Raw genomic sequence first — 27,186 nt, forward strand, 5'->3', positions numbered from 1 at the left:
GTCTGGGTTTTGTTCCCGAGTGCCCTCTCAATTTATGTACATCTGCTGCTTGAGGCTGCTGCAGGGTGGGGGTGTTAGGAAAAATCAGCTGAAATTCTCTTAACAGGCTTTAGGTTCTGAGGGTAGACAGTGAACTCCTACTTGCTTCCTGCTTCCCTGCATGACTAAAACATTCTTTTTTCTTACCTTATCTTGGTTGTGAAAGGGCAGTAGGACATATTCTAGCCTCAGCACAGGTCCTTAGCTTGTTACAGATGAAGATCCCTGTTTATCCTCGAATGTCTTGTCAGTCAGCTGGCTAAGAACTGTACCATTTTATAATTGCTTTGAGCCATAAGGAAGAAAGTGAACACTAGGCTAGTAACAGTGAACCTCAGGAAAAAGGAGATCTAAGTGAAATGAGTAGAGATCTACAGGAAGAAAGTGAAAAGAAATGGAAAAACTTCCAGCAAGTGTAAGGAGAGGCTCAAACTAGGCTGAGGATGTTAGAAGAATAAAGGACAGACCTGGGAAGTGCTGAATAACTCTTTGTGGTCCCTGCAGATACAGCTACAGAAAACAATAAAAGCATTTATAGCAAGAGGGAAACCAAGGAAGTTTGTCCATAGCTCAGTGGGTAGGATGTAACAGATGATACCAAAAAGTTACATACTGAAGTCTGCCAAGTTGTCAGTGAAGATGAAATGTGAATTTGTTCCTGGTTGAGAAAAGGGTTAATCGACAACAACTTGATTTGTTCTGTGTTAAGAAAAGAACACGTTACACGTGATTCAGGTGCTCTTGGTAAAATGTGTATTAGAGAACTTGCGTTTCACATTCAGTTAATTCAGGGAGGGAAATGATGAGTCTGATTTCAGGTGCCAAAAAAATATGGAAAATAGGCAATTAATATGTACTGTAAGATGGTAAATAGGTAACATGCATCTGTCAAGAGCAAATCATGTATCAGCTGCCTAACTTTCTTTTGAAGCAATATTTAGCCTTTTTAGTGGATATTTCTTATCTTTAAGCAACTTGTCTAACACGATCACCTGATCAGCTCGCCTTTTTGTAACATGGAACTGCACAGAGCTGCGTATAACCCTAGACCTGATTTTTAGATGGCCTGGTCTCTTAACTGTAGGTAATGCAGAAGTGTGCATGCAGTGAATGTCCCAGAAGAGTGTTTAAAGGTTTTAGCTAGACGTTGAGGAAAACATTTGCCTTCTCTGTCTTAGCAACAAGGCATAGATTTTCAAGTATGTTAAAAGTTGCTATGCAAAGAAAGGGAATATATAAGCCTGCCTTTGGAAGGAGCAGAGAGGTGATGGTCTTAAATCACATTAGAAGATGTTTAAGTTAGGGATGAAGGGGGGTGGAAAAAGCAGGTGGCTGTACACTGGAGTAAGTTGTGTATGGAAGTGTGGAATCAGTAGTACTGCAGGCTTTAAAGATTAATTTTGGCAAGTCTTTTTAACTGTGCAGGATATAATTGCTTTTAACTCCTCCCAAAGGGCTTCAGAGAGAGAGATTGAGCAGAGGAATGCTGTAATGGCAGGAAAAACTTTGATAGCTGATTCTTGTACACTTGCTTTTTGGGTGATTTTTAGGAGAATCTTCCGTTGTTGTAGATGCATGTCCCCCACCACACAGCTAAAGGAGGGCCTGGCAGAACAGACATATAAGCCTGACACATTGATGTGGCAGGCTTCCTACCCTAAAGCAGATAAACATCTTTCTCATATATAGTAATAATAATGTAGCAAATGCAGTTTGAAGAAGAGGGGCCTGGACTAGAAGACTTGATGTACTGTGTTGGGTTTACGTGGCAAGGTTTTGGTAGTGGGGGGTGCTACAGAGGTGGCTTCTGTGAGAAGATGGTGGAAGCTGCCCCCATATCTGACAGAGCCAGTTCTATCTGGCTCCAAGATAGACCCACTGGTGGCCAAAGCTGAGCTAATCAGTGATGGTTGTAGTGCCTCTGTGATAACACATTTAAGAAAGGGTAAGAACTGCTGCACAACAGCAGCTGGGAGAGAGGAGTGAGAAAATGTGAGAGAAACAACTCTGCAGACACCAAGGTCAGTGAAGGAGGACGGGGAAGAGGTGCTCCAGGTGCCGGAGCAGAGATTCCCCTGCAGCTTGTGCTGAAGACCATGGTGAGGCAGGCTGTGCCCCTGCAGCCCATGGAGGTCCACAGTGGAGCAGATACCCACCTGCAGCTTGTGGAGGACCCCATGCCAGAGCAGGTGGATGTGCACAAAGGAGGCTGTGATGCCATGAAGAGCCTGTGCTAGAGCAGTCTCCTGGCAGGGCCTGTGACCCTGTGGGGTCCCACACTAGAGCAGTCTGTTCTTGAATGACTGCATCGCATGGAATGGACCCATGCTGGAGTAGTTAATGAAGAACTGCAGCCCATGGGAAGGACCATGCTGGAGAAGTTCGTGGAGGTCTGTCTCCCATGGGAGGGACCCTACACTGGAGCAGGGGAAGAGCTTGAGGAGGAAGAAGGAGTGGCAGAGACAACATGTGATGAACTGATGGCAACTCCCATTCCCTGTCCCGCTGTGCCACTTGGGGGGAGGAGGCAGAGAAAATTGGGAGTGAAGCTGAGCCTGGAAAGAAGGGAGGGGTGGGGGGAAGGTGCCTTTAGTTTTGTTCTTATTTCTCATTATCCTACTCTGATTTAGATTGTCAATAAATTAATTTATTTCCCCAAGATGAGTCTGTTTTGCCTGTGATAGTAATTGGTGAGTGATCTTCCCTGTCCTTATCTGAACCCCTGAGCCTTTCATCATATTTTCTTTCCTCTGTCCAGCTGAGGAAGGGGAGTGATAGAGCGGCGTTGGTGAGCACCTGGTGTCCAGCCAAGGTTGACCCACCACATGTCCCTTTCTTATATCCCTGTGTTCTGTGGTTCAGTTGGTGGCAAAACAGGGTATAGAACCAATTTTGAAAGTTGTTTGAATTTCATTGAGGTGGTCAGGTACTAAGTAATTAGCTGCAGTTGATTGACTGAGGGGAGACCTTATGGCTCTCTACAACTACCTGAAAGGAGGTTGTAGTGAGGTGGGTGTTGGGCTCTTCTCCCATGTAGTTAGCGATAGGACGAGAGGAAATGGGCTCAAGCTGCGCCAGGGGAGGTTTAGGTTGGAAATTAGGAAAAATTTCTTTATGGAAAGGGTGGTCAAGCATTGGAACAGGCTGCCCAGAGAGGTGGTGGAGTCCCCATCCCTGGAAGTGTTCAAAAAACGGGTAGATGTGGCACTTTGGGACATGGTTTAGTCTAGTCTACCCTTGATTGGTTTAGTGTGGACTTGGTAGTGTAGGTTAATGGTTGGACTGGATGATCTTAAAGGTCTTTCCCAACCTAAACGATTCTGTGATTCTGTGATTCTGTGATTCTGTGATTCTGTGATTCTGTGATTCTGTGATTCTGTGATTCTGTGATTCTGTGATTCTGTGATTCTGTGATTCTGTGATTCTGTGATTCTGTGATTCTGTGATTCTGTGATTCTGTGATTCTGTGATTCTGTGATTCTGTGATTCTGTGATTCTGTGATTCTGTGATTCTGTGATTCTGTGATTCTGTGATTCTGTGATTCTGTGATTCTGTGATTGACTTGATTGTCAGTTTTGTCAGTTGCTAGTGTTTTTTTTCTGTGGGAAGTTTAAATTTCTTTAAATTGAAGTTAGGTTCTGATGCTTGACCACGTATCTGAAGCTTTCAAAAGAAAGAAGTGAAGCTTCATGTGCTTTCATTAAACTCTTCCTAGCTGATTTTTATTTGGTAGTTTGGCTTCTGTTGTGCTTTTATTCCTCCTTAGCATATTTAAACAAGAAAGACTGTGTGTGATGTGTAAGTAGCTTCTGATTTCCAGATCCTTTGAAAATAATTCTCACTGACACTGGACTGTTGTGTATGACAACAAATGAGACTTGTTTTTGGGTTTTCTTTTGTGGAGTGTTTCATGAGTGATGCACAGTGCTTTAACTTCTGCAAGATTAATATATTTTCAGAGTGATTGTCATATTGTAAAGGATATTACTAACATGTATAGACTTGCCTTTAGCATCTGGAATCAGTATTTGTGGTCCTTATCACCATGTTCCAGTATTTAAAGGGTGGCTACAAAGAAGATGGAGAGTCCCTTTTTACAAGGAGTCACATGGAAAAGATGGGATAATGGGTAGAAGTTACTCCTGGGGAGATTTCTGATTGGACACGAGGAAAATTTTTCACAGTGAGAACAATCAGCTATTGGAATAATCTCCCCAGGGAAGTGGTGGATTCCCCAACATTGGACACTTTTAATATTTGGCTGGACAGGGTGCTGGGCCATCTTGTCTAGATCATGCATTTGCCCAGAGAAGTTGGACAAGATGACCCGTGAGGTCTCTTCCAGCCTGGTATTCTGTGATTCAGATCGCATCATTTGCCGTAACCTTAGAGCCTGTTAGCTTCTTATGGTTACTTGCATGTTTAACTTTTCTTTGTATTCAAATTCAAAAAGGTATTCAGCTATACCTGTATTATGTTTCTTTAAGAAGAGTTTTCGGGGGGGGGGGGGGGGGGGAAGGAATGTTGTGCTCGGTTGGATGTTTGCTAAGGAGTAGATTTGAACTGGCAGTGTCAGGGCACAGGGCAGATTAGATTGTTGTTTTGTTTCCCTGTACTTTCCTCACCAGCTTCATTGTAATGCAAGTAAAAGCTTTTTAGTATTTGAGATGTGAACTAAAAGTTAGATGCATTCAAGTGGTGATATTGGAAGGGACTGCATGTTGCTCCCAATTATCTGACAGTCCTGTCTTACGTGGTGAAAACAGTTGAGGCAGAGCATGCCTTTAGTTCCTGCTCTTTCTTGTAATTTTGTTATAGTCTGCTTTTATGGTTCTATCCTGTTGCTTTTTGCTATGATGTATGTATTCCTTCCATCTAAAATCAATACTGATAGCAATAACCTTAATTATTTTTTTCCTGCTTTGAAATAAAAATATATATATAGGTGTATTTCCTGGCTGTGTCTGGTAGTTATTTTGCTAAAGGATTTGTTTTGAAGTATGAAGTTTTGGTCAATGTTTGTGTGGAACTTTTTTGTGACAGTTCTGTTTAGTAAGAATGTATTAAACAGGCTGCTTTATTTCAGAAGACTGGCATTTTTCATTATGAAAATATATGTTCATTATTTGAGACCACTACATAAAATGGAATTTAGAATCTAGAATGAATTCAAGACAATATAGACCAGGTTTTCTAACTACAGTGTTTTAGAGTATCAAAATATTCTGTGAAGTATTGTTGATCATGTTGCTAATTTTAGCTACTCTTACACTCTTTTCTGTCACAGCCCCATGACTTTGATGAATGCAGATTTGATATCAGTGTAAACGATAGTGTTTGGTATCTCCGAGCTCAGGACCCAGGCCACAGGCAACAGTGGGTAGATGCAATAGAACAACACAAGGTATGTGGGTTTTTTCTGATTTCCTTTCTCACTCCTTTATTAGATCTGGTGGTGCTTGCAGAGAGTTGTAAGCTTCCCTGTACAGTCATTAAAGTACTCAAGGTATTTATGACAGGTAAAAGCTGCAAGATTGAAGCTGTGTGTTAAATATGTTTCAAAGGAATTGACTTGCTTGTTCTTCCTAGATAAAAGTTTAGAGAACCGGGAGCTAACAACTGTGAACCTTTCTTGAGCTCTCTAGCTTGAAAAAGAAAAGGCATGCATTATGTTTGGGTGACTTTTTAATGGTTTTGTCCACCCTCTCTCACTGATTATTGAATTGAATCTTATCTGTCCTAGATGTTAAACTTGTTAGTCTCAGAGTCAATTCTCCTGGGTTATCATTCTGGTTTTAGGCTCCTCTCTTTCATCATTTGGCTGCTTTTACTGTGTCTGATTACTGGCTTTTGTCTACTTGTCTTTTAAGGCCCTACTCTTCATCAGCATTTTGGTTCAGCTTTCCTGTTCTACTCCTTATGTCTTCCAATGAACTTGGCTACTTTCCTTTTGCCTAAAGGGCTTGAAGGTCAGGTATTTTTAAAGTACATAGCACATGAAGCATCCAGTATGTTTTAAGGTGCAAGATAGGCACTGCCCCAAGGTGTTGAGTTTAACTACAATACCTAGCATAATGCAACTTTTGCATCTGGGTTATACAGGTGTTACAGGAATTCAAATTAATAGATGTCTAAAGGTAGGTATTTTACCTTGAGCTTCTTGAAGTATTGCTTATATAAGTACTACGTGTAATTGGGAAGTTTCACACTTTATTGGGCAATCCTTACAATAAGCAGTACGTGCTCTTAAATTTAAAGAGCTGCCTTTTGATAATGGTTCTCTTAAAAAAAAAATCATCTCAATTACAGTATTAGTCCATTTATAGCTTAGCATTTTGCCTCCACTTTGATGCAAAGGTAACATTAAAACATACAAAATTAAGTTGCAAAACCAGGATTCTTTTCTGTAGTCTAGTGAAAAAATACAAAGTTAACCATGGAGCAGTCTTGAGACAAAAGTACTGCAGTTTTTTACTCTTGCAATACCTGAGAGAAATGTCTCAAGAGGATACACTGAACAAGTTGCTGGATTACACATCCATAGAGCTGGCATTTCAAAAATTTTTACAGGCATGGGAGTCTTCAGGTATGGAGTTGTGGGGAGATGGAACTTGGTAACCCTGGGCTAAAATTCAGACTAGGTTTGGTGAGTGGTTTAGCTGGTGAAATGCAGAACTTAACCTGACGTCTGGAGAAGCAGAAATGCGGGCTGGGTCATTGCATGCTGCCATGCAGGAATGCATGAGGAAGAAACCCAAATCCTGTCTTAAACTCTGCTCTGCACAACCTGAAAGGGAAGTCTTTTTCATGCTGTTCTTTTCCCTCTTCTAAGGCTGGCTACCTAAGGCTAACTGTTGCTTAGTTCTAAGCTGACAATTTTATGGAACCACCTATTTATAATACGGAAGTATTCAGTGGTAGTAGTTTGGAGTTTGTCATTGTATGTGTAAATTTGGAGTTGTTTTTCCTGTGTCACAAAAAAAAAATCTTGTATTTATCAACACATCATTTTCTTCTCCTGCTTTACTGCCCAGCCCCTATCATGAGGTATCTGTTTGCTTTTCTTTTTATGTCTTGTATTACTGGTAAATGTAAGTCATCTTATTCAACCTCTTTTTCAGATCATTGAGTGTTGAGGACCATGAGTTCTAGCATTCTAAAAGTGACCTCCCTTTTTGAAGAAGCCTGATTAATTATGCAGTTTTTCCACTTTAAAAAAAAAGGCTGCTTCTAATATTGATTTCTGTTTGGACAATTTAAACTTCAATACTTTGCAAGAATTTGGTGGTTCTTTTTAGAAAAAAAAAAAAAAAAGATACTAACTTGTACCAGATCTCTGTCTCACATTTCAAGGAATGGAATGAGAGGTTTCTTGGATAATTCCACTACCCATTTTTTTCAGTATTTACTTAGAGTTAGTATTGGAATAGAGGTAATGAGTGCTTTTTTCATTTAATTTCATTTCCATTAATTTTTTTTTCCAAAAAATGTGAGTCATGTTCTGCAATGTTATATAAACTGAAGAAATGTATGTCTACAAGTAGGAATTGGAAATTAAATTCTTTCTGTGTATGCTGAACTGACAAGAAATAGTTCAGTTTGCATCTTGCCGTCCTAATGTAATAACACTGACTTGAGTGTTCTAAATCTGATGGCTTTTTCAGTACGTGTAGTTTGCAGTTTCATGGCTGTTTGACATTTTTCAGTTCCTTGCATGCTCCTTTTTATTCTGTAGTGTTTACAATATTCAAGACAAATAGCAGTTGTTTTCATTCTTAAATGGAAAGGGAAATGTTATGGCACCTCACTTCTAAATAAACCATCAAACTGTTTAGTATATTAAAGCAGTACATTATTTAAAAGCACTCTCTTTGTCATATGCAACTAAATACCATGATCAGGACAAGACAAGGCAAGGAAAACAGCAAAAGATAATGCAGCCTTCTAACAATAGCTTGGACTCAAAAGTATATCATTAAATCTCAGAAAATCATTAGTTACTAGCATTTTTTTCTCGTGCAATATTCTGTTGTTTTTAAAATACAGTAGCAACTTTGTGTGGTTAATATTGTAGGTGTGGAGTACATCTGTTCCTACTGGCTGTTCCTGCTAAAATACACAGAAATCTTATCACCAGAAGCCTTGGAAAAGTGCTGTATGCACATAAATAGGTGTTTGATGTAATTAAACATAAACCAGAAATGTCTAAATCCAGTTCTCAGTCTGGTTATCATTGATGTTTCTTAATGAATATGTCTCCAAATGTGTTGTTTCTATATTTTCCAAATTGAGTGGTTAGTGCTATATCCCATAATTGATAACACAGCTTTGTAGGAAAAATGTACTATTGCTTAATGACTTTGATAGGATCTGAAAAATAGATGTTGTTGGACTCTGTAAGTTAATCCCATTTTTCATTTGAATTTGTATGAACAACACTTCAGTGAGCCTTAGTTTTAAGTAACTTTTTACCCATCCTTTAATTTGTTTAGCTCTTGTGGAAGTTTTATATCTAAACACTTGATTGAGAGTAGGAGAACATGGGCTTTCATTAAGAAAAATATTCCATTTCACTGAAAAGTTCAGATTTTTGCCTGCTTGCTCTGAAATTTTCTGAAGCTACTTTCCTCACCAGGTTACCAAAACTCAAGGAAAAGTTCCTTGACAAGCTGTTGCTACCAGATAAAAATTGTTTTTGTTTGAGAAGTAGGTTCTTGAACTGACACACAATAATTTGAATAAATTGAGAGAGGAAATAGTTTCCTTTACAAAGCAGTCATTTTGATTAACTTGAGTCTACTGCTATATAAAGTACTTTTTTGTTTGTTTTTGAAGCCCTTTGTTGCTTACTGAGTGGGTAGGTAGTTCTGGTAGGCTGCTTAAGCTGGTTGCTAACAAAAGTATGCTTGTGAGACTTACTGTAGCATGTCACAAGGTTGTTTATCTTTTGAGTATGAAAGATGGACTGAAACTTTGTGACTGTTTCATTGTGCTCCAAACAGAGAAAACACTGATTTAAAATGAATTTTGTATTAAATTTGAGTATGAGCAGACTTTCAAGTACAGCTTCTCAAATGCTTAGTAGTCTCCCTGAACTGGAGGAGGGGAAAGTCTGAAACAGTGATAAGACCATCAGTGAGGCAAATATGGAAGTAGTTCATGTGTAACCAGGAGTCCTTTATTCTACTTAAATGTTTCATTAAGTGTACTGAGCAGACATTTATCTGTAAAATATCTGGTTGTAATGGTGTGTATCATTAGGAAGCTTCTCTGTTCCCCTACCCTAAGAGATAGTCAGGTCTAGGATGGCTGATGACCTTTTCTTAAGATGGAGCTAATGGCAATGTATATTTCTGAAGAACTTAAGACCAGACTAGGTTTCCACATTTCTCTCATGTAAAAACATTGAGGATGCATGAGCACCAAGGTATCGATGCTTTTGAAAAGTTGCTCTCTTCTTAAATAATAACATGAAGGACTGATGCCAGGTCTCTGCCGTGGTTTGAAAATGGAGTATGGAATTTCTAACCTAAGATTAGAGAAACCAGCTTAAATGTTAGTTCTGTGCTGTGAGGAAAATGTCTGGGTTTACCTGTAGCGAACATGGACTCCTGCAGCATGTAACTTCAAACAAATAAAATGAATGTGTGCTATGTAGTATGAATAAACAAGATTTACTTTTTCACTGAAGTGGAAAGTCTTCCTTTAGACATACTAAACTTATCCAAAGTTTTCATTCTTTACACTCTGCTCTGGTAGTCGATATGTTAACTTGCAAACTTGCGTTACTTCCCAGAAGTATAGATGAGGGAAGTGAATAGCTGTTTGCTGTGAGAACCATCAGGATAATTAAACTTATTTTGAACAAATAAACTTGAACTCCTGAGATTCAGATAATGATTTCTTGTAATGTTAATCTAACACCTGAGTCAAACTGGCTGAGAATTTCTTTAGAAATGAATGTTTTGCAGAAACTCTGCATCCGCTTAGGTTTGTCCCATTTTGTTCCATCTTAGTTTTAATTTTACATACAGATTCTGCATGCGTTCATTATTGCCTTTGACTGTTCAGCAAAATAAATTGACAGTGGTTTAAGTCTTGGATTTTCAAAATCTTGTGTTTATCAAACTGAAATACTGTTTTAAGTCTTGCTGAACTTCTTACAATACCTATCTTCAGTGTGTCAAACTGTAAAAGGCCATTCTCCAGAGAGATATTTAGATATCCAACATGTTGATGAGCATAGGTAGGTTCCCTTTTTCATTTTGAAGTGATATAGAAGGTGTTTCTATCTAGAGCAGGAGGCATGCATTTCAAAGTCTGACTGTGAAAGGCATCAAAGTCTGACTGTGGCTACGGTGAAGGAGTGACTACTTTATTGTTTTACTGTAGATTATACACTGGGAGAGGAGTCAGCTACTTAGAATAGGGTTATACGGAAACATCAGGAAGAGTAAAATTTATAAAATGTCTCTCTTCTAGCAAATAGCTTGGGGGGAAGGGGCGTGGCAGCCTTGGGAGGTCAAAGATAGTTTTGCTTGTCCGGAATTTTAATTTTGTGAAACCCTTAACATACTACAACTTGTTTTTTAAATTTTCAGTTGTCAAACTCAGTAAGATGCTTCGTATCCCAGTTTTTTGCATTTGTTTAAGTACGGATCTACTTAAGATGGTGAAAAAACAAAAAGCTGGATTTGGCAGGCTGGTGAAGTCAAATTCAGGCATAAGTATTCAAACAGTTGATTCACTTCCTTTATTATACACTGATACATTTCCAAACAAGTAAGCTAGAATTGGGACATTTAGTTTAGAGATTATTATTTTCTGAATGTGGATCCTGTTTCATAGATTAATTTAGAAAACTGCAGAGCAAACTTTAAACAGAATAATTTTTGTTGCAGGGCACTTTAGAGTACTGTTGTGGGGAAGAAAAAAAACCCTATCAGCTTGAAATTTTCACAAAATGCTTGTTAACCACATAAAATGTGGTTCTTTTTTTCCACATAACCTAAAAAAAGTTAACAGTTACCTTATGCACAAAATACTAAGAGTCATTAATTTCACCCTTAAGGTCATCTACATGTTGCATTTTGTCTTGTCAATGTCCTGTTCCAAAGGAGTTACTGAATGTCCTGTTAAGCATTGAAAAATACTACCAACACTAATTGTGATGTTGAAGCAGAAAAGGCAGCCAGGTAGGTGTCTGAGGAGAGGACAAGGGGTGGAAGTGGGCTTTTGCTAGTCTAACATGAGTGAGACACCATAAAAAAAGCAAAACTCACAGTGGCTAAAAACAGAGCACCATAGTGTTGTGCACTTGAGAAACATCTTAAATATAATGAAATAAGCCACAGAGTACTCTTAAAGGAGCTCCCTCAAACTGTTCTAGTTGTTCCAATTCTAAAAGGTTGAGTTAATGTCAGATTGCTTAAATCTGTTGGTAATACAAATCAGCTTCTGGATAAATAGTATGACGGACATCAGGTAAAATATTAAAGTACAATATTAAAGTATTTCTTAAAATTAAACTTGACCTTGTCTCTTTGTGTTATTACTCTTATGAACTCAAGTGTAAGTGGTTATGCAGGAGTAACTTTTTTCAGACTCAGAGGAAACCTTAAATTTCACTTCCAACTTGATGATAAGCACCCAGAGTATCTCAGTTCCCCTTGTTCTGTAATTGGAATGCTTCATGTTGAGACTAAGACCCAAGTGCATCTACCCATTCCTTCAACCTAATAGCTGCCTACAGAAATTTCATGTTAGCAGTACTTCAAGTCAAGCTTTTGTTCGAATACTGTATGTAAATATTGATGTATTATATTATTTTTAGTTAGCTGTGCTAAGAAAACATTGAAAAATGCTAATAGAGGTAACTTTCTCATACTACTATTTTAGTAGCAGTGGATGCCAGAGCAAAAAATTTCTAACCAGTTCATCTGGTCAGAAACCAATATCGGGGTTTTATTTTGTGAAAAATAAAGTTCAGGTTATCAACAGGAAAGGGAGAGTATGGAAGGGTACTATGTATTTAACTTGTCCACAGGCTTTCAGCAATTGTGAGGAGAGCTATAAAATTCTGTGAAGACAGGGTCGTTTTCTCCTTTTCTACACCTCTCAAATCCTCCCCAAGATTGAACTAATATACCGATAATGCCAATAAAGACATGCAAATAAATCACTCCAAATCTGTTGTGTGTCTGGACTGAAACTAGTATCAGTAAGATAATTCAGAATAAATTGGAAAGTATATGCAGAGAAGGTATGCTATAGAAACATTTTGATTCAGTGTACTGACATAACAAACTTTTAAAATACAGATTAAATGAGAAGTATAAATTTCTGACATCTGTACATAGTTTGTACATTAAACTTAATTTTCCTGTTCTCTGGCAGATTTTTGTGGAGCCACTTAAATAGTAGTTTGGATTGCTGATAACTAGGCACTGTAAATGGTATGTGTTCTAATGTTGATGAGTGAATGCTAATTATAAATGCAACCTTGTTGATTATTTTACAATTAAAACTTTCCAATAGTGCAATTTCAGATATATTATACAGGAGGGAGCAATAGCGTCTGTTGCCATTTCTCCATCTACTTCCTCTCCTGGAGTTAAGGTGTTTCAGTAATGTGTGATTTTTTTTTTTAAATTATTTGCTTCCTGAGCAGTGTTTGCTGAGGTCTGAAAAGGAAAAATGTGGCTCCCTAATCTGTTCACTTTTTTTTGTCATTTTATCCTAACACCAGTTCCTCTGTCCCTACTTCTCTGTACCCCTTCACAAGTAAGACTGGCTTAAGTGGAAGCAACAGTGCAGATGAAGGAAAGCACAGGAGGTATGGGAGTAGGTAAATGCTGGTTAACTTTGGTTTTATTTCTCAGGTTCATAGTGAAGATTGTAGGAGAGTGATGTTGAGGCCTCCTTTTTCCTCTGTTGATATTGGTGGTGTAAGTGTTGGAACAAGTGTCTTAAGTAGTCTTTGTGTCAGCTGTTGTTCCCTGTCAAACTGATTTGGGTTGCCCTGTTCTGTTGTCTGATGCTCTGCAGCATAGGAACAAAGTCTAAATTTTTCTGTTTGATGCTGACACTTCAGATTGTATAGAATACCCTATTAGTTTCTGTGATACTGCATGTTGCTCCAGAAGCTACTGCCTGACTCTCACTGTGGCATTGTGAAGCACTGACTTGCAGCAGCAGTGCAGCTTGCCTGAGAGGAGGCTGGAGAAGAACATTCAGGTATCTGTGTTAAGCTGTAAAAAGTTGTTACCTGTTTAACAGACTTAAATGTGCAGGGAAGTTGCTGATGAGCGGTAGAGACACGTGCTTAAAGGTGTTGGGAAAAATGCTGTGTGCTGGTTTGAAACTAGTAAACCACGAACTGTTGCTCAAGATTATGCAGGAATTTAGCTCTGCTCTTGTTGCTGTTCTGTCGCTGTTGTATGCTGACATAAAATGTGTAACTTAAGTTCTTCCGTATTCACATTTGACATCTCCTTCCAAAGCTGAATTTGAAGTGTTTGCAAAAATACTCCCTGATAACTAAACAAAAAATTAAGTCTAAGCATAGTCTTCTGAATGCTGCAGTAATAAGCTTACTTATTTTGGGTTTTGGCCTGAATCTCAGACTAAGGTGGGAAATACACAGGAGAAGGATGTAGCTGTCTCAAGTCCAAGCACTTGTCTAGCTTTTCAAGTTCATTGGTCCTTTAACTGTGAATACTGGCTTTTCCTTTTTGCTCTTCAGTGACATCTGACTAGTATATGTATCAGAGGAGAAATAAACTGAAGGGCCCTCCTGAAGGAAGAGTCATAAAGTTCATCTTAATTCTTCCCCTAATATGAACTACACTTATCCTTATTAGATGCCATGTTTCATTATAAGTTAGACTGGTAAATGTTGTAATGTGAGGGGTTGTGGAATCATTTTAGCCTGTTTCTGCTGTTGAAGGGATTTCTTCTTGCCGTCCTCATCTAATCTGAGTTTTCCTTTACAGAGCAGTATTAGTCATAGTCAGTCTGGAGAGGAGATTCTTCCCTTCATCTTTGCAACACTTAAGATTTCTTGTCATTTTGTGTTGGCCTGAACAGCTCCCCATGCCTCAATGGTTGTTCATGTGGACATCTTTTTCAACTTTGATACCTTATATGGCTCTCTGGAACTCAGTCCTCCTCTTTCTTTGAGGTACAGCACCAAAATTAGACTCAGTATTCCTACTGAGAATCTTACAGATGTATAGAACGTAGGATTATTTTGTGGGACTTGTCAACTAGCCTGTCTTGCGACACCAAGATTTTTTTTTTACTTATTCAGCTTGAGAACCACTAAATCTGATTTCATCTGTAGAACTATCTGCAAATTGTTACCTGTCCTGTACTTGTGCAGTACAGTATTTCCTATAACCAAGTAAACCTTGAATTCCAGTGTACACAAGTGTTCAGTTCTTCCTGTTTTTTGTCAGCTTCAATCTTTCAAACTCTGCTGTCTTAGGTTTTGGTTTCTTTCCAGAAATAATTCCTTGTGCTGTTTGGGTTGGGTTCAGTTTCTTAAGTGATTGTGCTTTTAGTACTTTCTAAAGTATGGAGACTGGCTGGGTGAAAAAGGCTAGATCATTTAGCAGTATCTTGACTGATGGCTGAACTTGCTTGCTACTTTGGGAGCTGCTTACCTGAGTCTGAAGCTGTATAAGTATGTGCACTTAAGATAATCTTAAATCTTTGTGCCCATGAAAGCTGTGATCACTGTCTGCCATATGTTCCTAATTAAAAAGTTTTGTCCTCCATCTAGTCAGAGCATTAGTAGGTAGTCTTCTAGTTTTAGTAGAGGTCTTGAACTCTCTTTCTCTCAAACCCCTGCCACCAAAAGGTAGTGAACTTGGTTGAGATGGTTTACTCCTATCTTTCCCTTAAATTAGCTAAATATATGAATTGACTGAAGATTGAAAAGCACATAAAGATTAAAGCAACTTTTTGATCACTGTATAGCCAGCCTGGTGAACCAGGGTGTTCTGAGATGTCTAAAGAATGCCTGAAAATTACAGGCCAAAATGCAAATTAGCAGAGCATTGCCTTGTGCATTGTGGGTGCAATACCATGTGAAAGGAAACACTTTGAGAAGTGCTAACTTGCTATCAGATAGCATGAAAGGCTTGTGACACTACAGCTAAGCTGTTAAGAATATGTCAGTCAATATTTTTGTAATGCTGTTTAATGAAGGGTGATGTGCATGGCTGAATTAAACTTAGTGCCAAGTCTAATGCTGAGTCTTGAGGTGACTTGGAACTAAGCTACCAGAGTCAACATGCAGCTGGCTGTGCAGTAAATAACCAGTCTCATTTCTATAAACAAGTGGGATTCTAGTAGTAAACTCAAAGTTGTTATTCAATCACTTTGTGAAAACAACTGTGGTAGATCATTTTGATAGTGTATACTTTAATAGGAACAAGGGGAATGTCAATGTTTGTAACTGGCAGAATGTCACATGGTAGTTCTAGGAGTCGAGCTCTCTGTGGCAGAGTGGCAGCATGTTTTTGCATGGTCTCCTTGAAAACAATATTGTTCATTGAGAGAGACCTGTGTCAAGCCTGACTTTGATAAATGCCCCTTCAAATGACGGTAAGCTCTCTATATCAAGAACAGAAAGTACAGAGCTGCAATGTGGAAGTAGTGAGTGGTTAAACAGTTAAAAATTGACCAATAGATTGCCAAATAGATCTGCATGCTGTTTACTCAGAATTACTACGCATCAGCTCAAACAGTACTGTGCATTAACAGTTTAATAGAAGATGGATACTCTGTATGCTGCAATCTGCATTTACCAAATGCAGTCTTTTTTTCTTTCTGAAAAGGCTTTATAAGGGGTGGTTTTTCCTCCAGTGAGCTTTCATTACAGTGAGACTCATTGAATTGGCATTAACAGACCAGAGTTGCACTGTAGCCATGGGTAGTAGATACTGCTCAGCCACATGGGTGGGGTGCACAAGTGGCAATGATACATACTCTAACATTCAGCAGAGTTAACTTTTTGGTTCTTTTGAAAGAGGCAGATGCACACTCACACCCCACCACCACCCCCCTCCCTGCACTCCTCCTGAAAAAGAAAATAGCTGCAGGAGCTAAGGTGACTCTAAAGAGCTGGGGGGATTCTTTTAAAAACACAAGAAGACTTGGGGCATCTGCTGCTTTTTTAATTCTGTGTCCACGTGCTGTTATTGGAAGCTCTTAAGGTAATTCTTCTAATGTAATTCCACTGTAGGACAACAAAAAGATCCTTTCCTCTCTCTGAAAACAGATAATGCTTGAAAATATGCATTTGCTATCACTTTAGTGTCATCTCAATGAATGGATTTATTGCAGGGGAATCAAAATTCTGTGTCTTGAGCATACCTGTTTTAAATGGGAGGGGAGGAAAGGAAGAAAAGTTTAATGTTTAACTGTTAGTATTTAAATGTCATATATTGATTGGTATGAGCACAGGCATCAGAAAATGTTTGGGGATGTGGGGAATAAAGAGAGAGATGCCCGTCTTTCTTCACCCCTGGTAATCTGAAATAACTTGTGGGGATTTGTGTATTACCTTAAAATTGCTGGTTTAAGCAAGCAATATAGCTGAGGCTGCTCAGCTGATACAAGCTACTTGCCCTGATGTATATTATGATGCTGGTAATGAAACTTGTAGATGTTGTAGAGAAGCTGTGCTTTCAGGGGAATATTAGATGGATTGCTTAAGTTATTAGTTGTTTACTGGAAATAACAAAAGTTTTTTTCTTTAAAACTGAATCAAAGATGCCCTTTCAAGAAGGGAAACTAAGATTGGGTATGCCTTACACATTCCATTATTGTAGCACTATTATCAGCAGGAACTCTTTAATAGGTATGATATTGCTTGTTACTCAATGTTACTAAATTTGCTAAGTGCACTTATTGCTGGAAACTGTGTATTTCCTGAAAGAAGACTTTAGGAGAAAGCCAGTGAATCAGCAGTTTCAGTTGACCACACAAGTGTGTGCTGCAGCAAAGCTAAATGCTGTCACTTCCAAACTGTTGAAACTTCCTTTTCAGGAAGAAAAAAACCCAGTTCTGTCTTGCCACCCTTTTGACACTCTTGGGCCTGTGTTTGAACAGCAGCTGTCAGTTGCAGCTTTGTTAATAAGTAGTTACAGTTAATCATAGAATGATTTGGGTTGGAAGGGACCTTTAGACATCATCTAGCACAACCCCCCTGCAGTGAGCAGGGACATCTTTAATTAGATCAGGTTGCTTAGAGCCCCGTCCAACCTGACCTTGAATGTTTCTGGGGATGGGGCCTCCACTACCTCTCTGGGCAACCTGTCCCAGTGCTTCACCACCCTCATTGTAAAAAATTTCTTTCTTATGTCCAGTCTAAATCTATTCTTGTTTAGTTTAAATCCATTATTCCTTGTCCTGTCACAACAGGCCTTGCTAAAAAGATTGTCCCCATCCTTCCTATAGGCCCCCTTTAAGTACTGAAAGGCTGCAATAAGGTCTCCTTGCAGCCTTCTCTTCTCCAGGCTGAATGACCCCAACTACCTCAGCCTGTCCTTGCAGGAGAGGTGCTCCAGCCCTCAGACGTTTTTGTGGCCCTCCTCTGGACCCACTGCAACAGGTCCATGTCCTTCTTGTGCTGAGGGCTCCAGAGCTGGACATAGTACTCCAGGTGAGGTCTCACCAGAGTAGAGCAGAGGGGTAGAATCACCTCCCTCGACCTGCTGGCCACACTTCTTTTGATGCAGCCCAGGATATGGTTGGCTTTCTGGGCTGTGAGCGCACATTGTTGGCTCATGTCCAGCTTTTCATCCACCAATACCCCCAAGTCCTTCTCTGCAGGTCTGCTCTTGATCCCTTCATCCCCCAACCTGTATTGATATCAGGGGTTGCCCCATGTCAGGTGCAGGACCTTGCACTTGGCCTTGTTGAACTTCATGAGGTTCACACAGGCCCACCTTTCCAGCTTGTCCAGGTCCCTTTGGAGGACTTCTCGTCCTTCTGGCATGTCAACCGCACCACTCAGCTTGGTGTTGTCTGCAAACTTGCTGAGGGTGCACTCAATCCCACTGTCTATGTCATTGATGAAGATGTTAAATAGCATTGGTCCCCGTACAGACCCCTGAGGGACTCCACTTGTCACGGGTCTCCATTTGGACATCGAGACATTGACCACGACCCTCTGGATGTGACCATCCAGTCAATTCCTTATCCACTGAAAAGTCCACCCATCAAACCCATATCTCCCCACTTTAGAGAGAAGGATGTTGTGGGGGACTGTGTTGAAGGCTTTACAGAAGTCCAAATAGATGACATCCACTGCTTTTCCCTTGTCCACTGATGCAGTTACTCCTTCATAGAAAGCCACTAGGTTGGTCAGGCAGGACTTGCCCTTGGTGAATCCATGCTGGCTGTCTCAAATCACCTCCCTGTCTTCCATAAGCTTGAGCGTAGTTAAGACATAGTTAAGACTGTTTGAAGCTGGCCTAAAGCTTTCAGTCCCTTCCAGCCCAACACACTTGATTAATTGTAAACAGTGCAGATTGTTTCACTTTGACCAGCCCAATCTTCCTTCGCCTGTGTGTTCCAGTTATGTTTCATAATAATCACTCTGGCTTTGAAAATAGATACTGTAATTCTCTGAAGAATGCATCCTTATGGGCTGGAGGCCTGGGTATCTAATTGGACATGTTCTGAGCAGGTGGTGGTACTAGAGATACCTTGCAACCTAGTCATTCTGATTCTATGATAAAACCACATGTCTATATAGAAGTTCAATTCCTTGCTCAAGTCATAGTATTTTCTACTTCACAGCAAAAGGATTCCTCATTCCTGTCTTGAAATGGTCCTTTCTTAACAAAGTGAAGTTTTATTGCCTCAATTTGCTAGTTTTCAGACTTTGTAAAGATCTGGTTAAACTCCTCTCCTTGAAGTTTTGCTTTATTCTTGCACTGTTTGAAAGTGCAGCTTCTACTTACTTCTATTTGTGTTTCTACCTGCCCCCAAATATGTTAAACAAGGTTAGGCAGAAAATGAAATGCCTATTTCATGTGTTTAGATCTGTTAGGTAAACCTGCCATTTTGAAATGTAAGAAGGAAGTGCAAATATAAGCAACAACAGCTATTTAGACTACACTTCCCATAATCTAATCGAACAGCAGATAGGACTTCAGGTTTGTGCAAGTGTATCTAACTGATCTTCAGAGACTTGCTGGGCTGGTTTGTGTTTTAATTCTTGAAAAGAGGCCATCATGGCTGCTAGGCATGTATCTTTAATAGATTGAGAGTGTTCAGCCGGCAGTACCAGTCATACATAGCCTCTCTTCTTGGAGTATCCATGTGAGTAGACAGGTGATGCACCTGGAGTAAAACCATGCTCCATTATGTGTTTGGGTTTGGTCATATGAACAGGAAGTCTGCAATATGTGACCTGAGGCTGCAATTAGAAGCAAAACTTGTGTGTCACCTGGCTGGAAAGGTTTTCTGCCAGCTTCATTGATTTGTAGTGTCTTGATACCAAATGCTTCAAGAAAAGTCTCATCTTTTTAGAGCCCTGTGATACACAGGCAATCTACAAAGTTTTCCTTCACTATCCTAGACTGTGGGGCAGCTTTGAGTCTGGAGTGCTTTTGGATGGAGATACCACAGCTTCACTTCACTGCCATTTTTATGGCTGCTCCTTTGTCATGCCTGAACTGGACTATATGCAGATCTGTCAAAATATGATGACCTGGTGGCATTTTGTCACTGCTGTGCAGAATGGGCAGGGAACACCTTGCCTCACCTACCATGAGGTGGGAGTCTCCCTCCCCTCACTTAGCAATGGTGTGAAGTCACCTTTTAATGTGTTGCAATTCAAAGCAGATAACAGCAAGAATATGGCCATTCTCCTTAAGTCTTACACCACTCTCCTATACACTGCAGTGTCTGCAGGCAATAGCAGCAGTGATTAAAGTGCTGTGTGACCTCTTAACACATGGGTGGCTTTCTCATGATGAATCTTCAGCGATATACCACTGTAACAGAACCAGCAATGGGACTGGACTTCAGCAGCATGTAGAGAATATGTGGGTCTACAAAATAATTTATTCTGAGGACATACATATTGAATTTCTTTCTGCAGTTGCCTGGACTTTTCATAGCATGGTGTGCAGTTAAGGCGCAAGTTCTTGCAGAAAGTACTCTTACAGCTTGTACAAAACACAGTGGTGCTGTAATGAAACAAGACATTTAGTTAGTAGAATAATGAGTTAGAATAGGCTACTAAACTGCTTGTTTTATCGGTGGTATGCTATTCACTAGCTGCTGCTTATTGCTGGGACGTTTTTGTGTTGGTACCCAGCACTGCACTTTGTCTTGTTCATATGTTTTTACCTGTGTGGAAAGCAGTAAGAACAAAAAAGGTGACCCACAGCTTAATGCACAACCTAGTGATGGCCAACAGTATTACAGTCCTGTATAAAACTGGTGATAACGCTTATCTTAAAAGTCCTGAACATTTTAGAGCCTTGATCCTTTGGTTTGCTTTCTTCTGGTGCACTAGAAGCAGTGTTTTGTGAGCTGTTTCTCCACCAGTTCCCAGGTTTGCCTTGAAGGGCAGGGTAGGTCAGTTTATGTAGAGACCTGTGCTGTGCTTGAAGTTGTTTTTCCTATTGTCTTGCACAGAGGGTGTTGGCTTTCAGCAAATAAAATCAGTCTGTTTCTTTGCACATGAATGAGTAATGATAGTGTGTGGGGTGTTTTTGTATTGGCAGATTAAGTTGAATTTAATATTTTTACTGATATGTTTACTGATATTGTGTGTAATGTCAGATAACATTTTAATTATTAAGGACTAGCTTTCTGAAAGCTACATTGCATAGAACAGTTCTACAAACTCCTAAGCATACTTAAACTTAAGCATTATGAATAGCGTAGATAAGTTATTTCAAATGAAGTGTCTTTGTATCACTGCTGCATGACTTTTTATGGGTTTGGAAGGGTTTGAGTAGAACTTTGTTTTTTCTGATGCTTCTCAAAGTGCATATGCATACAGGGAAAACTAGTTTGAGAACCTACTTAATGCATACACTGTACATGAAGAAATCCTGTGCCTGTTCATCTGGCTGGTATATCAAACTTTTCATGATGAGCTATATATTTCACAGCTGCAGACTAATGGCAGATCAATTGAATGTGAAGAAAAGTCTTCTACTCAGACATGGTACTTGAGACAGAGGTGCCCAGTTTTCTGTAGGTCACATATTAAGCATTCTTTTTTTAAAGCTCAGTTATATTGAGCCTAACTACTTCATGTTAGATGAAGTTTTAAGAAATCTGTGCCTAAACATTTGTCAGTGTTTAATTTGGTGCTAATGACTTTGGACAATCTGAACTGGAAATTAATGTGTTGTTGGTTTACTGTTTTGAACTGGCTGAGAGGTGTGACTTCAGGATAATTTCATTAAACTATTAAAATTTATAATTCACTGTCATTCTTTCAGCAATAGAGGTCATTGTTACTTCTTGCATACTGTGCAGAAAACTTTATCCTCACTTATCAATGTGTCTCAAATGTAATTATAAAGGCTAAAGGTAAAACTGCTCTGTTTCTAATTGTCTGCCAAGGAAAAGTTTATCTGCACAGGGACTGAAGCAGAAACAGGATGAGGGTTACTGTTGGGCTATGACCAATAGTAACCTTTAGACGTGTCCGTTTCCTTTTTGCTGTTTCCCTCTAGTGGTCACACAGGATATTGACTTGGGAGGTTAAATACACGAACTGCTATCTTTTCAAACGCTTGTGCATTTATAAACTAACACAAAAGTAATATGGGGTGTATGAAAACTTAATTTGCCCAGTCCTGACCTGTTAGAACACAGTGTATTATGATATCTTGCGATGGGAGGACATACTCTCATGCTTCAGGTTGGTGATTCAACAAGCTTTTGGAAATAATCTGAATTTTTATCCTTTTGGATATCCAGATGTGCCCTTTACTTGAAACTCAATTATATAGAGCTCTCACCATAATCTAAGTTTGCTTTAAAGTTTTTTGGGGTGGGAATTGCACCATATGCATATCTTCGCCCTTCTGTATCTGGGACTAGGTCTTATGTCTAAACAGTTGAAGTGTTAAAGATAATTTATCATTTCAGCATTTTGTTTTTATCATGATAGACTTGTCCTTGACACACAGACTAACATGTGAATTACAGAATCAGGTAGTGCCAGTCTTTGTAAACCAATTCATGTTTCATTTAACTTTTTAAAAATGTTGGTACATCCATTTTGTATCAGGTTTTTGACTTAAGGTCTTGCAAAGGTTTCTTATTGTGTAAGCTCTTTTCTGCTTGTCATGCAGAACTGTTCTTTTTCTGTTTATACAGTTATCCTTTCAGAACTTTATAATTGATACTTTCTATCTAGTGTGTTAGTCTTTTGTGAAAAAAAAAAAAAATTACTTTTGGACAGAATTACTGCCTAGTTAGTTGGAGCTTAAGATGAGAATCTTCATATTGCCAAACTGACGTATGGTTGGAAACTGGTGTAAAACTTATATTGATGGCAGGATTCTGTATACATAAAGAGCTTTGAAACCAGACTGGGCTTCATTTCTAAACACACACAATTTTGACAGAAATAGAAGGACTGTTTTTATGAAACTTAAACCCTGGACAACTTATTCATAGAATCATAGAATCATTTAGGTTGGAAAAGACCTTTAAGATCATCCAGTCCAACCATTAACCTGACATTACTAAGTCCACACTAAACCAATTAAGGGTAGACTAGACCAAGCCATGTCCCAAAGTGCCACGTCTACCCGTTTTTTGAACACTTCCAGGGATAGGGACTCCACCACCTCTCTGGGCAGCCTGTTCCAATGCTTGACCACCCTTTCCGTGAAGAAATTTTTCCTAATTTCCAACCTAAACCTCCCCTGGCGCAGCTTGAGCCCATTTCCTCTCGTCCTGTCGCTAACTACAAGGGAGAAGAGACCAACACCCACCTCACTACAACCTCCTTTCAGGTAGTTGTAGAGAGCCATAAGGTCTCCCCTCAGCCTCCTCTTCTCCAGGCTAAACAACCCCAGTTCCCTCAGCCGCTCCTCATAAGGCCTGTGCTCCAGACCCTTCACCAGCCTTGTTGCCCTTCTCTGAACACGCTCCAGCACCTCAATGTCTTTCTTGTATTGAGGGGCCCAAAACTGGACACAGTATTCAAGGTGTGGCCTCACCAGTGCCGAGTACAGGGGGACAGTCACCTCCCTGCTTCTGCTGGCCACACTATTCCTGACACAAGGCAGGATGCTGTTGGCCTTCTTGGCCACCTGGGCACACTGCTGGCTCATGTTCAGCCAGCTGTCTACCAACACCCCCAGGTCCTTTTCTGCCAGGCAGCTTTCCAGCCACTCTTCCCCAAGCCTGTAGCGTTGCATGGGGTTGTTGTGACCCAAGTGCAGGACCCAGCATTTGGCCTTGTTAAACCTCATACAGTTGGCCTCGGCCCATGGGTTCAGCCTGTGCAGGTCCCTCTGCAGGGCCATCCTACCCTCCAGCAGATCGACACTCCCACCCAGTTTGGTGTCATCTGCAAACTTACTGAGGGTGCACTCAATCCCCTCATCCAGATCATTGATAAAGATATTAAACAAGACTGGCCCCAAAACAGAGCCCTGGGGAGCACCGTTCGTGACCGGCTGCCAACTGGACTTAACTCCATTTACCACTACTCTCTGGGCTCAGCCACCCAACCAGCGAAGACTACGCCCGTCCAAGCCATGAGCTGCCAGCTTCCCAAGGAGAATATTGTGGGAGACGGTGTCAAAAGCTTTGCTAAAGTCCAGGTAAATGACATCCACAGCCTTTCCATCATCTACCAGGCGGGTCACCAGGTCATAAAAGGAGATCAGGTTGGTCAAGCAGGACCTGCCTTTCATGAACCAGTGCTGGCTGGGTCTGATCCCCTGGTTGACCTGCACTTGCCTGTTGAGTTCACTCAATATGAACCTCTCCATAATCTTCCCCGGCACCGAGGTCAGGCTGACAGGCCTGTAGTTTCCCGGGTCCTCCTTCCAGCCTTTCTTGTAGATGGGCATCACATTGGCAAGCCTCCAGTCATCAGGGACCTCCCCTGTTAACCAGGACTGCTGATAGATGATGGGAAGTGGCTTGGCAAGCTCCTCTGCCAGCTCCCTCAGTACTCTTGGGTGGATCCCATCTGGCCCCATAGACTTGTGAGCATCCAGGTGGCATAGCAGGTCATTAACTGCTTCCTCCTGGACTATGAGGGCTCCATTCTGGTCCCTATCCCTATCCTCTAGCTCAGGGGCCTGAGTACCCTGGGGATGACTGGTCTGGCTGTTAAACACAGAGGCAAAGAAGGCGTTAAGTACCTCAGCCTTTTCCTTGTCCTCGGTGACAATGTTCCCCCCCACATCCAGCAAGGGATGGAGATCCTCCTTGGCTCTCCTTTTATTGCTGATGTACTTATAAAAGCATTTTTTATTATCTTTTACAGCATTGGCCAGATTGAGTTTTAGCTGGGCTTTTGCTTTTCTAATTTCCTCCCTGCATGACCTAACAAGATCCCTGTACTCTTTTGAGTTGCCTGCCCCTTCTTCCAAAGGCGGGAGACTCTCCTTTTTTCCCTGAGTCCCCGCAAAAGCTCCCGATTCAGCCAGGCTATATCAGGAACATGACGAAAAGATTAATGTCCTGGTGAATGTCCCTTGTTTTGTACAATCCTTTTTGTTCAACTGTGTAATGGTGCAGTGAGCCTCCCTTGGTTTTGAGGGAAATGGGTGTTGAGACCTGATAAAAACAAGGGTGACAGCAAGAATGAAATAAGAATAGGGAATAGGTTTTGAAAGTCAAGAAAAATGTGTTAGATTTGATAGTGTGTGAGATGCAAAACAAGCACTGTAATGCAAGTAAACTTTTCTTTTCCCCTGCCTTTACCCAAATTACTGTTGTAAGATTGCAGTTTAAACTGAATGTGTTCTCACAGTTCTCCTTTGGGTGTAGGATCAATTTTTCTTAAATCCTCTGTTAGACATAATACAGACTTTTCCATCTTTGACAATTCCAACTCTCTTCATCCTCCAGTGCTTGCTACCTATTGCGTATTCTGGGGTATGCCAAGCATTTAATCGAGATTTCTTTTCTGATGGCTAGGTAAATGTCTGAGGGTGGGGGGCAGGGGAGCAGCAGGAATCCATTCCTGTGTGTAGTAGTGACAAAATAATGGCACTAGGTAAACAAGAGATTTAATGGTCTTTGTGTTTTTGCAGAAGCATTTGCTTTGATAGTTTTTCTGCTTATTGATAAGCATGCTGATGGATTTGTTCTGTGTTCCTGTAAAGCTTTTTGTAGTCCCTTTCCTCCTGTGCAAGTAAGAACCTTGCCTGCCACCTGTACTTTGAATTCTAGGGTTTCCTCATATAAAAATGTTTCTTCTGAATAAGCAAAGTGTAGGCTTCTCAACTCCAGGACCAAAACTGGCTCAGACTTGAAACAAGTGTCCAAAGAAGGGCAATGAAGCTGGTGAAGGGTCTAGAGTACAAGTCTTAGGAAGAGCAGCTGCGGGAACTGGGGTTGTTTAGCCTGGAGAAAAGGAGGCTCAGGGGAGACCTTACCGTTCTCTACAACTAGCTGAGAGGAGGTTGTAGCAGGTGTCGGTCTCTTCTCCCAAGTAACAAGTGATAGGACAAGAGGAAATAGCCTCAAGTTGCACCAGGAGAGGTTTAGACTGGATATTAGGAAAAATTTCTTCAAGGAGAGGGTTGTCAAGCACTGGAACAGGCTGCCCAGGGAAGTGGGCATCCAGGAAGCCCCCATCCCTGGAGGTATTTAAAAGATGTGCAGATGTGACACTTAGGGAGATGGTTTAGCAGTGGACTTGGCAGTGTTAGGTTAATGGTTGGGCTTGATGATCTTAAGGGTCTTTTCCAACCTAAATGATTCTGATTCGAAGTAACTTTCTGTAAAGGTGAAAAGAAAACTTCGTTGTTTAACTGTGGTCTCTCCTTTGAAATCCGATTATAATCTTTAGCCCAAGGTTCTTCAGTGTAACACTGATTGTGGATGTGTTTTTCCACTTCTACACAGAGGTGATATATTAAAATACTTCACTACCTTAAATAGGTCAAAAAAACCACAGCCAAGTGGAGCAAGAGGCAATCATTCCTTCCATGCCACTTTGAAGGATAAGAAAAATACGATCTAAATGTCTGTTAACTGTGAACGCAGCATGTCATTCAGTCCTGGTGGCTGTTGGTACACGCTGGGCTGTTCCTGCATGCTCTCTCCTGGCATGGCGCAGGCTGTCCCTCTGCCTGGTGGGCATTCCTAGGAGAGCACTTGGAGGCCATTTGGTTCTTGGGGTCCTGCAGCAGGTGTCCCTGGCCTGTCTGCCTGCTAGCACTAGTGCAGTGCTAGCACCAGTGTTCCCTGGCAACACTCCCTTTTGAATTTTATACGTAATGATGGTGTAATAATATTTAATATAACTACTAAATGCAATTTAACTATTGTGTAATTTTGTATAACTATTAAAAAGAACGATATGCCAAGTGCTTCCAGTTAGGATCGGAACTGGTCTTATTTTTAAAGGCACAGTTGCGCAAGGACTGTCCTTAAGCCAAGATCAAGCAGTATGTATTTGAATGAACTCATTCTTTGAAATCTATGACTATTCCCTCTAGCTTTCAAAGCATTAAAGCAAGTAAGAACACTTCAGTGCATTGGGAGCTGAGGCCAGAAGAGTGCTTTTCGTGACAGTGTCTAATAGCAGAATGGAGATTTCTAGTCCTTGTGTAGCTGTACAGATCTTACTTGTCCCTCTCCTGACAGCCCCAATTCATAGGAGGGACAAATGTAGTCCTTTCCCAGTTTTGCTCTACCCTCGTGGCCCAGCAGTACACACTGCTGTAGTTTTATTACTAAGTCAGTATACAGAGGGGTGCAGTTATTGTCAGCTTGGGTTTTGGTACTTTTGCTCAGGGAATAGTTTTATTCTGTAAAATCACACTTTGACACAGTGGTTCCCAAGCCTGAGGAGCAGGATGGTAAAGGCATTCTGTTGCTCACCTTCTCCGTGGGCTCTTGGGTGTCTTCCTGGTCAGCATCCTGACTGTTTTTCATTCCGCTTTTGGAGCGTC

The 27,186-nt window shown here is 40.5% G+C and overlaps 1 protein-coding gene across 4 annotated transcripts in view; it reads left to right on the plus strand.

Moving 5' to 3' along the window:
• CERT1 (ceramide transporter 1) overlaps positions 1-27,186 on the plus strand; it is an 84,863-nt gene that overhangs the window by 20,835 nt on the left and 36,842 nt on the right. For 3 of the 4 annotated variants that reach the window (XM_075726630.1, XM_075726631.1, XM_075726633.1), the window contains exon 3: positions 5,328-5,444. The exons of the other annotated variant lie outside the window; for it this stretch is intronic. In XM_075726630.1, coding sequence (XP_075582745.1) covers positions 5,328-5,444 — 117 coding nt within the window. The remainder of the gene's footprint in view (positions 1-5,327; positions 5,445-27,186) is intronic. 4 annotated transcript variants of the gene reach the window in all.

This window comes from Pelecanus crispus, chromosome Z, assembly GCF_030463565.1.
Source record: "Pelecanus crispus isolate bPelCri1 chromosome Z, bPelCri1.pri, whole genome shotgun sequence".
NCBI classification, from domain to species: domain Eukaryota; kingdom Metazoa; phylum Chordata; class Aves; order Pelecaniformes; family Pelecanidae; genus Pelecanus; species Pelecanus crispus.